A 16213-nucleotide genomic window follows, 5' to 3' on the forward strand; every position below is an offset into this window, starting at 1 on the left:
CTGCCCCTGGGTTCGGACCAGGCTGCGGTGGGCCAATTGTACTATAGACGAGAATTATTTTGACTTAACTTGGTAGGCCAACCATGGTTAAGTCCCGCTTTTAGGCCGTACAACCCAGTCATGTGGGGTGATTACATGACAGTGATATATGAATGTCTACTCAGGTTGGTTCCTCATTACAGACATGATGAATCTATGTTTACAGACATGTTGGGTTTCGAGCCTAGAGTAACGTATTGAGCACATGCATATTTTTGAGAAAAATATATGGTTGCAAATGTATATATATATATATGGTATGAGTACAGTTTTCATGATTACTCAGTAAAATTATTTATTAAATGAACGTGTTATGATACATTAAAACTCATGTTGCCACACATTGATAATAATTTATTCTGTCTTACTGAAAAGTATCTCACTCCTTAAATTTTTAAACATTTTAGGAAATCTAGAGAGGTGAGCTCAGAGAGCTTTGGGCAGGATTAGTTATAGAGAACTAGGAAATTTTAAATAATAAGAAAAATAAGAAAGAGAGGAAATTCGGTTTGGGAAGCCCAAACCATCGACGGTTTTGTGAGGGCCATAGAAAATAGTCGATGGTTTTCTTTTTACTATGGGCTGGTAACAGGTAAAACAGTGAAAATAGGCGGGGGTTAAGGCCCAAATCGTCGACTGTTTTTTGAATAGTGCAGAAAACCAATATGCGGGGGTTAAGGCCCAAATCATCGACTGTTTTGTGAATAGTGCAGAAAATCGTTGACGGTTTTCTCTGCAGTGGGCGTTATAAGGGAACCCGCGAGCCTCATTTCATTATTCAAATAAAATTCCCCCCCTCTCTCTCTCTCTCTAAAACCCTATGAAACCACTCTCCTTCTCTCTTCGATTCCGACTCCGTTAAAGCCCGAATTGACGATCAGGGACCACCATGAGGTTCCTAGGAAGATTCTCTGTAAGAGCATATTTTCAGTTTGGAGTTCCGAGGCACCATCCCAAAACTAGGGTAAGTGGAGTATTTTAGAGTTTTAAAGTTAATTTGGAGTATATAGAGCTTTGAGAATATTAAATGTCAATATTGTGGAGGTTGCGTTAAATAATTTGGGAAAAATATGATTTTTAGGGTTTTGAGTTACGAACGTCGTGGAGCGTATGTTTTAGGGTGTAAGTGGACCTCTCAGTAAACCAGGTAAGGGGAATAAATTATAGCAGTCTTTTCTGAAAATTATTGGTTGAGAAATATGAGAAAAAGGAAATATGATATTTTACCTGAAATGTATTATGATATGAGTATCAAATGAAAATTTGTGTGACATATGATTTATACTGAAATGTATTTGGAATTGGGTTAAATGATTTACATTAAGAATACTAAGACTATGAAATGTGTATTGAAATATGAGATTTGAATTGTGAAAGATGATGAAAAGTGATATGTACTTAAAAGTACCTTCTGAGAAATGATGAAATATGAAATATGGAAATGTTTTATTGAGAAATGTTGAATAACGTGAAATGAAAAATATATATGTTATTATGAGATGAAATGAGTATTAAATTGATGAAATATCATTGAAATGATGAAATGAGTTGTGAATACTAAAAATGTGAATATTGCAATATTAATGCTGCAATGAGAATGATGAAATGTGAATACTGGTATGTGAATATGAAAATGTGAATATTGCAAAGTGAATACTGTAATATGGATATTGAAATGTGAATATGAGAAATGTGAATATTGCAACGTGAGTACTGCAATATGAATGTAAAATGAGAATACTAGAAATGTGAAAAATTGCATTGTGAATACTGCAATTGTGAATTATTGAAATGTGGAAATGAAACCCTAATGGATGGATGTGTTATTGAAATGAGCACGGTACCGTTGTTAGTGGTGATTAAGTGCAACAACATGGACTCGTGGAGCATGTGGCATGAAAATTTGAATAAGCCTGTGTGAAGGGTAGTTTTGCCCCCTGAGTCTGGATCAGGGCATATGATAGGCCATTCGTACTACATACGAGTATATGGTATGATTATTTTGATCTAACTGGGTAGGCCAACCGTGGTTAGGTCCAGCCTTCAGGCTGCACAACCCTGACCATGGGGGGAAGCATGATGTGGATTATGGAGAGCGAACCCGACCATGGGGTGAAGCATGACGTGGAAAATATCCTTAGGGCAACCACAAGTTACAGACGCGGATGTATTGGTTACCGAGGACACTCATGAGCTAGATGAAATGAAAATGGAAATGGAAATGGAAACAAAATGGAAATGAAATGGAATTGAAATGAAAATGGAAATGGAAAATGAATAGCATGAGTTAATATCATAAATTATTAAAGCGAAGTAAAACACTCTTCTTGACGGCTTACTGAGTAAGGTGAGTGTCCTGCTGAGTATCAGTTGTAGACGAACCCGAGTTATTTGGGCAAGGATAAAAACGATATCAGAGTAGAGTGAAGCTACATGTATGGGCGTGTAATCTCCCTTATTCTCGGGAACTTCGTTGGTAAACATGGGTTGCGTGTGAATGGTTTTGGAAATGGAATTAAAAGCTTATGAAAGCTTGTGTTTTATATCTATATGATTATGATCGTGGAAATGGTATATTTTCTCAAAAGATATTGTCACTGAAATGAACATATGTTATGATATAATGAAACTCATATTGCCACACACTGTAGATAATTTATTTCGTCTTACTGAGATGTGTCTCACCCAATCATTTAAATATTTCAGGAAACCGAGATAGACCTGGTGATAGAGCTCCGAGATAAAGGGGAGCTGATACCCTGCGTAGACATGGTGAGTGTTATGAGCTAGGGATGGAGAATTCCCCTAGAGTATTTTGTGTTTCTTTTTGGGAATGTGTTAGACATGTATTTATGGATGAGTTAGTACTCTGGTATGAGTATTCGCTATGGTATGTATATATATAAAATGACTTCCGTTGTTAGGTTTGTGAATATGATAATGACTATGTACCCAGTACCCTCTTCGGGTTGGGTTATGTTTGTGTGGTATCAGAGGCGTTGACGTGGCCAATTTGTGATTATATGTTTTCTTTATATGGAAAAAATTGGTATGAAAAATCGGGGCGTCATAGTTTGGTATCAGTGCCTAGGTTGCTAGGTTTTGCTGACTTTAGTAAACGACGAAATACAATAACAGAGTATAGGAATGAATTTTGATGAAAATAGTGGATGGATAGGTTGAGATATGAGTTAGTTGTTGTTAGAGGATGAGATTGGAATTTAAGGTTCTATCTTGCAACTTGGAGGCAGGAGTTTCGTGGTTGTTTATGTGTTTTTACTGGGGTGACGACTTTTAGAAAACAATAGATACTATTGCCGGTTCTTGTTTTTAAGTGGTAGGATTGAATCTTAAATAGGGATTGAGAATGTTAAGAGAAATGTTTGTAGCAAAATATCTTGTGGGTTTTAGTATGCTGGGTGTGTTAGTGAGTTATGATAGAGTTCTAAAACCGTTTTATACCGTTTGTAGGATGGATTCAAGGAGTAGTAGTGCACATGCTGGGGGTGATGATGCAGGGCCTTCCAGTATAGGTGGCAGAGATCTTGATGTGTGCTAGTGGTGTCACCCAGCAAGTGATGGCAGAGATGGCTAGAGGTTCAGGGGAGTAGAGCTGCATGATTGAGCAGTTCACGCGTATGAGACCCCCATCATTCTTTGGAGGAGCTGACCCACTTGTGGCTGAGAACTGGGTCCAGGATATAGAACATATGTTGGCAGTTCTTCCATGTATAGATGAGTAGAAAGTATTGTTTGCGACATTTAAGCTGATAGGGGAGGCAAAGCATTGGTGGAGATCAGCAAGACTATTAGAGGAGCAGAGATCTGACCCTATAGTGGTGACGTGGAGCCGTTTCAGGGAGATCTTTTTTCGAGAGATATTTCCCCGCTATTGTCATAAGTGTGAAGGTAGTGGAGTTTCTGCACTTGACATAGGGATCGATGATAGTACAACAGTATGCAGTTAGATTCATTGAGCTGTCTCGATTTTCTCCGTATGTGGTACCGGATGAGGAAAGGAAAGCGAGGAAGTTCAAGGAGGGCCTGAGATAGAGTCTATTTGAGCAGGTTATAGGCTTCCAGGCCCAAAAATTTGCTGAGGTAGTGGGTAGAGTTGCAGTGATTGAGGGTGGCCTTTAGAGAGGCACCACAGCACAAAACCATGGAAAAAAGATCATGCCTTCAGATTTTTAGGCAGGGTCCAGCCGAGGGCCTTGGAAGAGGCAGAAGAGTAGAGGAGGACGGAGACAGGTAGTGGGAGATCACGCAACATAGGGTAGGCACATGCCCCCTTCTTGTCCCATATGCTACAGGAGACACCCAGGAGAGTGTCGAGTTAGGGAGATTGTTTGTTATTAGTGCCATTAGCTTAGGCATATGGCAAAGGACTGCTGAGCACTGTTGTGCCCACTTATAGACCATATCGAGGAGGTCATCAGGCACCCTGAGGCGAACAACAGAGGAATATTGCCCCAGAATGAGTCTACGCGCTGACACCGGGGGATGCTGAGGCGGCAGGAGATGTTGTGACAGCTACAGTTTCAATTCTGTCATTTACAGCTACTTCTTTGTTTGATTCAGGGGCAACTCATTCTTTTATCGCCCGAGAGTTTGTTAAATTTTATGGGTTAGAAATACAGCCGTTGAGTGTCAGTTTGTCAGTGACTACGCCGACAGGGGTTGTGGGGATATGTGAGAAGGTACTTAGGAACTTTCTAGTATGCATTCAGGGGAGGTCTTTATTAGCTAATCTGGTGGTCTTGGATATGCATGGGTTGGAGGTGATATTGAGGATGGACTGGATAGCTACCCACTATGCCAGTATTAATTGTTATCAGAGAGAGGTAGTGTTTAGACCTCCATGAGGACAGGAGAGTACAGATTCATGGGGTCTTGTGTGCGCACCCCACCACAGTTGTTATCCGCCATTCAGGCGAGGCGGTTGTTGTTAGAGGGTTGTTAGGGATATATGGTCTATGTGAAGGGGATATCAGAAAGGGAGTTGAGGTTAGAGGATATCTCGATAGTGAGGGATTTTCTCGATGTTTTTCCTAAGGATTTACCAAACTGCCTCCTAATCGTGAGGTAAAGTTTAGTATTGATCTAGTTTCGGGAACAGTGCTGATTTCAAAAGCACTGTACAAAATGGCACCGACGAAATTAAAAGAATTGAAGGACCAGTCGTAGGAACTGTTAGACAAGGGATTTATTCAGCCCAGCGTGTCGCCCTGGGGAGCTCCGGTATTGTTTGTGAAAAAAAAATGGGTCGATGAGAATGTGCATCGACCACCGAGAAATTAATAAAGTGACTATCAAGAATAAGTACCCGCTTCCTTGCATCGATGATTTATTTGATCAGTTACAAGGGACACATATTTTCTTAAAGATAGATCTGCGACTTGAGTATCATCAGGTGAAAGTCAGAGCAGAGGATGTTCTAAAAATAGCATTTAGGACTCGGTATGGCCACTACGAATTCTTGGTTATGCCGTTTGGACTGACAAATGCTCTTGTAGTATTTATGGATTTGATGAATAGAGTTTTTCACTAGTATCTTGACCAGTTTATGGTAGTATTCATTGATGACATATTGGTATATTCAAAGAGCCTGGAGGAGCATGAGGAACATTTGAAGATAGTACTATGAGTATTAAGAGAAAGAAGATTGTATGCGAAACTCAACAAGTGCGAGTTCTGGCTAAAGCAAGTTACCTTCCTTAGACACGTGATATCCAAGGATGGTATTTTAGTAGATCTGAGCAAGATTGAGGCGGTAGTAGACTGGGTACGATCGAAAAATGTGCAGGAAATCAGAAGTTTCCTGGGATTGACCGGATACTACTGCAGGTTTGTTGATGGTTTTTCTAAATTGTGGGGTCCTTTGACTAAATTGATTAGGAAAGGTTTGAAATTCGAGTGGACCGATGAATGTGAGAAGAGCTTCCAGGAGTTGAAGCAATGACTCATCACTGCACCAATGTTGATGATTCCTTTAGGTGAGGCGGGTTTCATAATTTACAGTGATGCGTCACATAAAGGATTCAGTTGTGTTTTGATGCAGCAAAAGAGAGAGTGATAGCGTATGCCTCTCAATAGTTGAAAGAATATGATAAGAATTACCCTATCCATGATTTGAAGTTAGCAGCGGTGGTCTACGCGCTGAAAATTTGGAGACATTATCTTTATGGGGGTAGGTGTGAAATTTTCACCGATCATAAGAGCTTGAAATACTTTTTCACTTAAAAAGAATTGAACATGAGGCAGAGGAGATGGTTGAAGCTGATAAAAGATTACAAATGCACCATCAGTTACCAACTAGGAAAGGCTAATGTGGTAGCTGATGCTTTGAGCTGCAAATCAGTGGGAGCATTAGTGTCTGCAGTGGAGATTCAGCATCCAGTCCAGATGAATTTGGAGAGACTTGGGATAGAACTTGTAGAGGGTGATCACCAGGCATTTATTGCCAATCTGGTGCTATAGCCTACTCTACAAGAATGAATTAAAGCGGCTCAAAGGAGTGATGCAGAGTTGGTATAGCTTATAGAGAAAGTACAGTGGAGATTCAGCATCCAGTCCAGATGAATTTGGAGAGACTTGGGATAGAACTCGTAGAGGGTGATCACCAGGCATTTATTGCCAATCTGGTGTTGTAGCCGACTCTACAAGAATGAATTAAAGCGGCTCAAAGGAGTGATGCAGAGTTGGTATAGCTTATAGAGAAAGTACAGGATGGTCAGGAGGCAGATTTTAGTATCTCAAAGGATGGAGCCTTGAGGTTTCGTACCAGGCTGTGTGTACCTGCTGACCCTGAGATTAAGAAAGTGATTCTGGAGGAAGCGCACCGATTCCTATATACAGTACATCTTAGTAGCTCTAAAATGTATAGGGATCTTCGGGAGTCTTTTTGGTGGAGCAAAATGAAAAGAGAGATTGCCAAGTTTGTAGCATAATGTTTGACATGCCAGCAAGTGAAGGCTGAGTATCAGAGACCGGCGGGATCATTACTGCCGCTGTACATTCCTGAGTGGAAGTGGGAACATATAGCGATAAATTTTGTCACAAGACTACCGCTGACACTACATGGACAGGACACCATTTGGGTAGTTGTAGATCAACTTATGAAGACTGCCCATTTTTTTGCCTATCAGAGTTAATTATTCCCTAAATAGATGGGCAGAGTTGTATATACAAGAGATAGTTAGAATGCATGGCATGCCAGTGTCCATAGTTTTAGACCGAGACCCACAGTTCACATCCCGTTTCTGGAGGCGTTTGCAAGGAGCCATGGGTTCTCAGCTATTGTTCAGTACAACATTTCATCCTGAGACTGATGGACAGACAGAGAGGACAATACAGATATTGGAGGATATGCTACGTATATGTGTGCTAGACTTTGGAGGTAGTTGGATACAGTTTATGCCACTAGTCGAGTTTGCGTATAATAACAGCTATCAGACCAGTATTGGGATGACACCATTTGAGGCATTATATGGCAGGATGTGCTGATCCCCATTATATTGGGATGATATTGGGGAACGTCAGATTTTGGGTCTAGAGCTGATACAGAAGACTCAGAATAAAGTTAGACTCATTCGAGACAGGATCAAAACAACATAAAGTTGGCAGAAGAGTTATGCAGATACTCACCGACGAGAGTTAAAGTTTGACACTGGGGATCACGTGTTTTTGAGGGTTGCACCGTTGAAAGGAGTTATGAGATTTGGGAGGAAGGTAAGTTGAGCTCTAGGTATATTAGACCATTCCAAATTCTTGAAAGAGTGGGGTCCAATTGCCTATAGGTTGGCGTTACTGCTAGTTTTGATTAGAATTCATGACGTATTTCATGTTTTCATGTTATGAAAATACGTCCCAGATCCCTCCCATGTGATTAGTTATGAGGCACTGGAGCTCGACGATACTTTATCTTATGAAGAAGTGCCAGTGCGGATTTTGGATTGGAAAGAATAGGAACTACGCATGAAAAGCATACCATTGGTAAAAGTTCTATTGCGCAATCATGCAGTAGAGGAAGTTTTCAAAAAATTGGAGGAGCAAATGTGCGAGAGATACCTGTACCTGTTCAGTGGGACTCAGGGTTGAGGTATGTATTTTGATTTAAATAATGTAGTATAGGATAGGTAGTGTTTAATTTGGTTTATGAATGGTTATGGGAGAGTTTATTTGGGTTATTGTAATCTCCTAGGACCGTAAATGTAACCACGGTATTCCTCCACCATGAGGGAGGATAATTAATAAAATGGTGGTGTTTTTCTTCAAGAATGGAAATGTAATAAATGGCAAATTTCAAGGACGAAATTTTATAAGGAGGGGAGAATGTAGAGACCTGGGAAATTTTAAATAATAAGAAAAATAGGAAATTTAGTTTGGGAAGCCCAAACAGTCGATGGTTTCATGAGGGCCATAGAAAATTGTCGATGATTTTCTTTTTATTGCGGACTGATAACAGGTAAAACAGTGAAAATGGGAGGGTTAAAGGCCAAACCGTCGATGGTTTTGTGAATAGTGCAGAAAACCGTCGACAGTTTTCTCTTCAATGGGCATTATAAGGGAACCCACAAGCCTCATTTCATTAATCAAATAACATTCTTCTCTCTCTCTCTCTCTCTCTCTCTCTCTCTCTCTCTCTCTCTCTCTCTCTCTCTCTTTAAAACCCTACGAAACCCTCTCGTTCTCTCTTTGATTTTAGTTCTGTTAAAGCTCAGATTGACAATTAGGGACCACCACGAGGTTCTTGGGAAGATTTTCTGCAACTTAGGCAGAGCATATTTTCAGTTTGGAGTTCCGGGGTACCATTCCAAAATCAGGGTAAGTGGAGTATTTTAGAATTTTAAAATTAATTTGGAGTATATAGAGCTCTGGGAATATTAAATGTCAATATTGTGGAGGTTGCGTTAAATAATTTGGGAAAAATGTGATTTTTAGGGTTTTGAGTTACAAACGCTGAGGAGCGTATGTTTTAGGGTGTTAGTGGACCTCTCAGTAAGTCAGGTAAGGAGAATAAATTATAACAGTCTTTTCTGAAAATTATTGGTTGAGAAATATGAGAAAAATGAAATATGATATTTTACCTGAAATTTATTATGATATGAGTATCAGATGAAAATTTGTGTGACATATGATTTATACTGAAATGTATTTGAAATTGAGTTAAATGGTTTACATTGAGAATAATGAGACTATGAGATGTGTATTGAAATATGAGATTTGAAATGTGAAAGATGATGAAAAGTGATATGTACTGAAAAGTACCTTCTAATAAATGATGAAATATGAAATATGGAAATGTTTTATTGAGAAATATTGAATAACGTGAAATGAGATATGTATACGTTATTATGAGATGAAATGAGTATTGAATTAATGAAATATCATTGAAATGATGAAATGAGTTTTGAATACTGAAAATGTGAATATTGCAATGTTAATGCTACAATGAGAATGATGAAATGTGAATACTGGTATGTGAATATGAAAATGTGAATATTGCAAAGTAAATACTGTAATATGGGTATTGAAATGAGAATATGAGAAATGTGAATATTGCAACGTGAGTACTGCAATATGAATGTGAAATGAGAATACTAGAAATGTGAAAAATTGCATTGTGAATACTGCAATTGTGAATTATTGAAATGGGGAAATGAAACCCTTATGGATGGACGCGTTATTGAAATAAGCACGACACTGTTGCTAGTGGTGATTAAGTGCAACCACGCGGACTCCTGGAGCATGTGGCGTGATAGTTCGAATGAGCCAGTGTGAAGGGTAGTTTGCCCCCTGAGTCCGGATTAGGGTATATGGTAGGCCATTCATACTACAGACGAGTATATGATATGATTATTTTGATCTAACTGAGTATGCCAACCGCGGTTAGGTCCAGCCTTCAGGCCGTACAACCCTAACCATGGGGGGAAGTATGGCATGGATTATGGAGAGCGACCTTGACCATGGGGTGAAGCATGGTGTGGAAAATATCCTTAGGGCAACCATGAGTTACAGATGCGGATGTATTGGTTACCGAGGACTCGCATGAGCTAGATGAAATGGAAATGGAAATGAAATGGAAATAAAATATAAATGAAATGGAAATGAAATGAAAATGGAAATGGGAAATGAATACTATGAGTTAATGATTATGTGCCACAGTTGCATAATTATGCAATTAATTTCATGCATTCAAGATCATAATTTTAATTAAAATGCCCAATTTTGTCTAATAGCTTAATCATTGAGCTCACCCGATAATTTTAAGATAATTACCTTATCTATTGTTGAACATTTATGGACACTCGTGTTTGATTATTGCATGATAGTTTTTTTGAACGTTAAATTTGAAATTAGAATGTTTGCGGGTCATGAGCATTAAGAGGTGCCGTGTATATGAGGCGGAATCCAAATCAAGACCGTGAGCATCCAGGATTTTCATGAACATTTAAAGGATAATTTTCGGAAGCCGAGTCATGCACACAAAGAGAGGCCGTTTTTGATACTATTTCGTAATCTATGCATAACTTTCTCATTCGACCTCCGATTCAGATGATTCAAGATAATATAGAAAGCTAAGAGAACCCTCTACAACTTTCACATTTTGCGTTTTGAGAAAAAACTTACTGTATCAAGGTCGAAATTCGACGTGAATATACCATACGCTATTTTTATGGATTATTTCGACACTACTTCGTAATTTGGACATAACTTTCTCGTTTGAGAAAGTGGAAAACTGAGGAAATTCTCTATAATTTTTGTGTTTGAGCCTTGAGAGTTACGGGCTGTAGGAGGGTCGAAAGCGGATTTGAAAGTGGAAAGCAGACTGTATGCTTTTGAAAAAGGAAAGAAAATAAAATAATAGAAAAAATAAATTAAAGATGATGTGACCCGACCACGCAGTCGAGTCATCTTAACAACACACCCGGTGAGGAACAAAAGAAAGGAAAGAAAGAAAAGAAAAGAAAAAAAAGGAAAGATGGAGATTTTGAAAAGTAAAAATGGTAGGGTACTTGGGAACTTCTACTGGGGGTGGGGGTTGGCTCTTTTAATTGGAGATTAGAGGTCGGCGCTGGGTTTTTTCTAGAGGAGGTCGTGCAAGGAAAAGGAGTGAATGAGGCGTTGGGTTTGTAGGGTAAATAGGTATATATATATATATTAATATTTTTTAGAGCAGCAGGGGAGAACCCTATTGGGGAGGCCGTGCGCAGGAAGCAAACAGGGAGGCTTGGAAATATTTCTTCTTGCTGGGAGGTTTGGAAAAGGAGACAAAAAGGGGATTTTTTTTTCTTTGGTGGAAGCCACACACGCATAGATTGTCTTTTGGTGGAGGCTCTGCGCACGGCGGCTTTCTTGGAGCCATTCTTGGATCTCAGAGAGGCGGCGCTGTAGGAAAAAAACAATATGAACAGCAGCAAAGGAGAGGTGGCGGCGCGCAGCAAATTAAAAGATAGTATGCAACTCAAACAAAACTTTGACTAGGGAGTTGCAGGGATGGCACGGAAACAGAAAATGCAGGCTGATCCTCAGACGCCTATACAATCAACTAAATATAGACACACTAGTAGTGAAAAAGAATGGCAAGCTTTCTGCAGTTCTTAGATCAACATGGTGTCTACTTCGTTTGGAATCCCATTTTCTTATCTCTTCCTCCCTTGTTCTTGGCACTACTCTTCCTGCTCAAATGCTTCTCCACTCCCTCAACCACCCCACAAAAAAAACTTCCTCCTTCACCACCAAAGCTCCCGGTCATCGGAAACCTCCTCCAATTGGGCTTGCAGCCCCACCGCTCGCTCCAGTCCTTAGCCCAACGACATGGCCCGTTCATGCTGCTCCACTTTGGCAGTGTCCCCGTGCTTGTTGCCTCATCTGCCGATGCTGCTTGTGCGATCATGAAGACCCATGACCTCGTCTTTTCAAACAGACCCAAACTAAGTATCAATGGTAAACTGTTCTACAATTTCAGGGACGTAGCCAACTCTCCTTACAACGAATACTGGAGGCAGATCAGAAGCATATGTGTCCTCCAGCTGCTCAGCAACAGAAGAGTCGAGTCCTCGCGCACCGTGAGGCATGACGAAAGGGTTCTTCTTGTTGAGAACATTGAACGGGCTTCGGAGTCTTCGGGGTGGGTAGATTTGAGCCAAATGCTAGTGGGGATGACAAATGATGTGGTGTGCAGGGTGGCACTGGGGAGAAAATATGGTGAAGGTAGGAGGGGGTTTAGGGAGATATTGGATCAGTTTGTGGAGCTGCTGGGTGGTTTTTACATTGGGGATTATATACCATGGCTTGGCTGGGTGAATAGAGTGAGCGGTGTGGATGGGAAAGCAGAGAGGGTTTTTAGGGAGATGGACAGTTTCCTAGATGAAGTAGTTGAAGAGCACAGCAGAAAAAGAGAGGGTGGTAAGGTCGAGGGTGATGAAGGAAAGGACTTTGTAGACGTTTTGCTTGAGATCCAAAAGGACAATACGGCTGGTTTTTCTTTGGATAGAGAGTGCATCAAAGCGCTTATCTTGGTAAGAATGCCTCTCTCTCTCTCTCTCTCTCTCTCTCTCTCTCTCTCTCTCTCTCTCTCTCTCTCTCCTTGATTAGGGTTAGTTTCATAAAAATTAACACCAGTGGATCGTTTAAATTGCATCCGTAGTTTGATCTAATCAAAGTACTATCGTTTGAAATCTTAGTGGGACTTGATGCTTGTTCTGGTTGTTGTCGTTGTAATCACATCACATCAAATTATAACTTATCCTACCGCAACTCTTTAAAGATTTCTCTCTTCCCGCAACACTTGTTTTAATCTAAGAATTCGTACAACTCTCTCATTAAACAAAACAATGGCATTTATATATGTACATGTAGCTGACACAACTTTGGATTTTTTTTTTTAAAGCAAACTCAAGGCTGCTGCATTGATATGATTCAGCCGCTGTTGGGACTAATTTATTTTCAATCCTCTGCTTCTTGCAGGATATGTTTGCTGCAGGGACTGATACCACTTACTTGGTGCTAGAATGGGCCATGGCGGAGCTCCTGAGGCACCCTGCAGCCATGAAGGAACTGCAAAATGAGGTAAGAGGAATCAGCTTCGGTACTAAACTACACATAGCAGAAGAAGATTTGGGGAAAATGCATTACCTAAAAGCAGTGATCAAAGAGACACTCCGTTTACATCCGCCAGATCCGTTACTCGTTCCACGGGAATCCACCCGAGATGTTCGAGTCAATGGCTACGACATTGCAGCTGGGACCATGACCATTATCAATGCCTGGGCAATTGGAAGAGACCCCGCCTTTCGGGACGAACCCGAGGAGTTCTGGCCGGAGAGGTTCTTGAACAGTTCAGTAGACTTTAGGGGACAAGACTTCCAACTGATTCCATTCGGAGCAGGGAGGAGGGGTTGCCCGGGGACTTCCTTTGCCATGGCCACCATTGAGATTGTGTTGGCAAATATTGTCTGCCTGTTTGATTGGGCATTGCCTGGTGGAGCAAGAGGGGAGGATTTGGATATGACTGATGATGGATCCATACCCAGTCAACAGAAGGCTGCTGCTCTCCTTCAATATCTACGGCGCCGGCTGCCCTGCTCCGTCAACATTTCCGGCTCCACCTGCTTTGCCGGAAATGTTGACATTTCCGGCCGCCCATTGTTGAATTTTTTGCTCCCGCTTGTGTGTATATATACATGTGTGTGTGGTGTTGTAAATCAGAGTGCAGAGTGTGCAGAGTGCAGTGCAGTAAGAGATAAGAGAGAGTTGAGTGAGTGCTGAGGGAATCCTCCTCCTCCTCTCTGTTTATTTTTCCCAGCAAATAATAATCCCTCGCTCCCGTGGACTTAGGCCGGAATTTGGCCGAACCACGTAACTCCTGTGTCAATTTTGTGTGTGTGCTTGTTTACTCATCTTATTCATCAATTGATTGATCGGTAAAACCCAACAAAGTGGTATCAGAGCGTCCAGGTTCGCCGGAGTTCACCAAACAGAGGTGAACAGAGGAGAAATTCTATTTTCTCCCAGTTTTTGAAGTTGCTCAAAATCCCAAATTGAGCCTTCCATTGTGCAATTCAGCTCGAGACGATTCCAACGGTGTAAACCAAGCCTCAAACGGACACCAGGGTAAGCCCCACGCGCCCCCACGCGCCGGCGAAGACTTCGGGACGGCGACACGCGCCTGCACGCGTCTTCCTCGCCCGATTGGCGAGATCCGACCCGCGTGACCGACCCGTAACCCGGCACAGTGAACCGCGACCCGGATCCACGACCGCGACCCGGATCCGTGCTCGAGATCCGACCCTCCTCCAACCCTCTCCCAGACGCCGCGTCAGCGTCCACGTCAGCGGCCGCGTCAACGCCCAGTCAGCAACCGGTCAAACGCCACGTCAGCACCCGTTGACCAATTTTGACCAAAGTTTGACCAGGCCTTTCAAGGCCATTTCAGGTCCGTTTTTCGAACAACTTAAGTCATTTCCAGGGTTTTTGACCGTTCCGGACGCAACCGTATATTCGGTTTCTTGAGATTCTACCCCAATTTTTCTGTACAAGCAAGTTAGTGCTTAAAATCAATGGAGGAATCAGACTCGGGTACTATGATCAAGCTCACAGCCTCCAATTACACTCTGTGGAGGTCTCGGATGGAGGATCTCCTTAATTGTAAGGATCTGGCAGACCCTTTGGATTATAAAGGTATGAAACCAGATTCCATCAAAGATGACGATTGGAGAAGAATGAATAGAAAGACCATTGGTCAAATCAGACAATGGATTGACCACAAGGTATATCATCATGTCGCACAAGAGACTGATGCTTATAGCCTTTGGGAGAAGCTGGAAAACATGTACCAGGCCAAGACTGCCCGCAACAAAGCCATGTTAATGAGACGGCTTGTTAATCTGAAGTTAAAAGGCGGGACCTCTATAGCTGAACATACTAGTGAGTTCCAAAATTTAGTAAATCAGCTTTCATCAGTAAAGATGGATCTTGGCGATGAAGCAGAAGCATTGTTGCTTCTTAGCTCCTTACCAGATAGCTGGGAGACATTGGTCATCACTCTCAGCAATTCAGCTCCTGACGGCAAACTTACCATGGCGATGGTAAAAGATGCTTTATTCAACGAAGAAGCCAGGAGAAAAGAAACAGGTGCAGAACAGTCACAGGCCTTTGTTACTGAAACCAGAGGCCGACCTCAAGAAAGTACCAGTACCAGAAGTCGAGGTAGAGGTAGAGGCAGAAGCAAATCTAGAGGAAGATCCCAGGATCGCAGCAGATTCAATGATGGTAAAAGTTGGCAGAGAGGGAAAATCTCGTGCTACTATTGTGGCATTGAAGGCCATATGAAGAAAGATTGTCGAAAATTTCGACGGGATCATGGTCAAAGCCACCAGCAACAAAAGAAGGAGGAAGGTGAGAACTCGGTCACCTTAACTCAAGATATATCAGTTTTCTCTATTGATGAAGATGCATGCTGTCATATTGGGAACCACGACACTGAATGGGTGGTAGACACAGCAGCCTCCTACCATGCCACTCCTCACAAAGAATTCTTCACGATGTATAAATCTGGAGATTTTGGTACAGTAAAGATGGGGAACACTAGTTCTTCTCAGATCGTGGGAATCGGAGATGTGCAGATTGTAACCAATATTGGTTGCACCATAACATTAAAGGATGTGCGACATGTCCCAGACCTTCGGCTAAACCTTATTTCTGGGGCAGCCCTTGATAAACAGGGCTATGAAAGCTACTTCGGGAAAGGTACTTGGAAATTATCAAAAGGTAATTTGACAATAGCACGAGGACGCATTTGCTGCACATTGTACAAAACGCAGGTGAAGATTTGTACTGATGCCATCAATGCAGTGGAAGATGAAGCATCACCAAACCTATGGCACAAGAGACTCGGACACGTAGGAGAAAAAGGACTCCTTACACTGGCGAAGAAGGCATTTATAAAAATCACAAAAGGTATTGCCTTAAACCCATGTGATCACTGCTTATTTGGGAAACAGCATAGAGTTTCATTTAGTTCCTCTATGAAGAGAAGGTCAAAGCCATTGAGTTTGGTACATTCTGATGTATGCGGACCCATTGAAGTAGAATCAATCGGCGGCAATAGGTATTTTGTTACCTTTATTGACGACGCTTCAAAGAAAGTGTGGGTATATTTTCTGAAAAC

General features: G+C 41.5%; 1 protein-coding gene across 1 annotated transcript; it reads left to right on the forward strand.

The window, feature by feature from the left end:
• The first annotated feature begins 11621 nt into the window (after positions 1-11621).
• Positions 11622-13906, forward strand: LOC131145746 (cytochrome P450 736A117-like). Its single transcript, XM_058094935.1, has 2 exons — positions 11622-12563; positions 13012-13906. The coding sequence occupies exons 1-2, from the start codon at positions 11622-11624 to the stop codon at positions 13810-13812; spliced, it is 1743 nt and encodes a 580-aa protein (XP_057950918.1). The 3' UTR covers positions 13813-13906.
• The last annotated feature ends 2307 nt before the right edge of the window (positions 13907-16213 follow it).

Source organism: Malania oleifera, chromosome 13 (genome assembly GCF_029873635.1).
Source record: "Malania oleifera isolate guangnan ecotype guangnan chromosome 13, ASM2987363v1, whole genome shotgun sequence".
Taxonomy (NCBI): domain Eukaryota; kingdom Viridiplantae; phylum Streptophyta; class Magnoliopsida; order Santalales; family Ximeniaceae; genus Malania; species Malania oleifera.

What these genes read in the sequence shown, in the direction of transcription:
- LOC131145746 (XM_058094935.1), top strand. Translation starts at nt 11,622, where the DNA reads ATGGCAAGCTTTCTGCAGTTCTTAGATCAACATGGTGTCTACTTCGTT. An exon ending in GCATCAAAGCGCTTATCTTG is followed by an intron (nt 12,564 to 13,011) that starts GTAAGAATGCCT and finishes TGCTTCTTGCAG; the next exon opens with GATATGTTTGCTGCAGGGAC.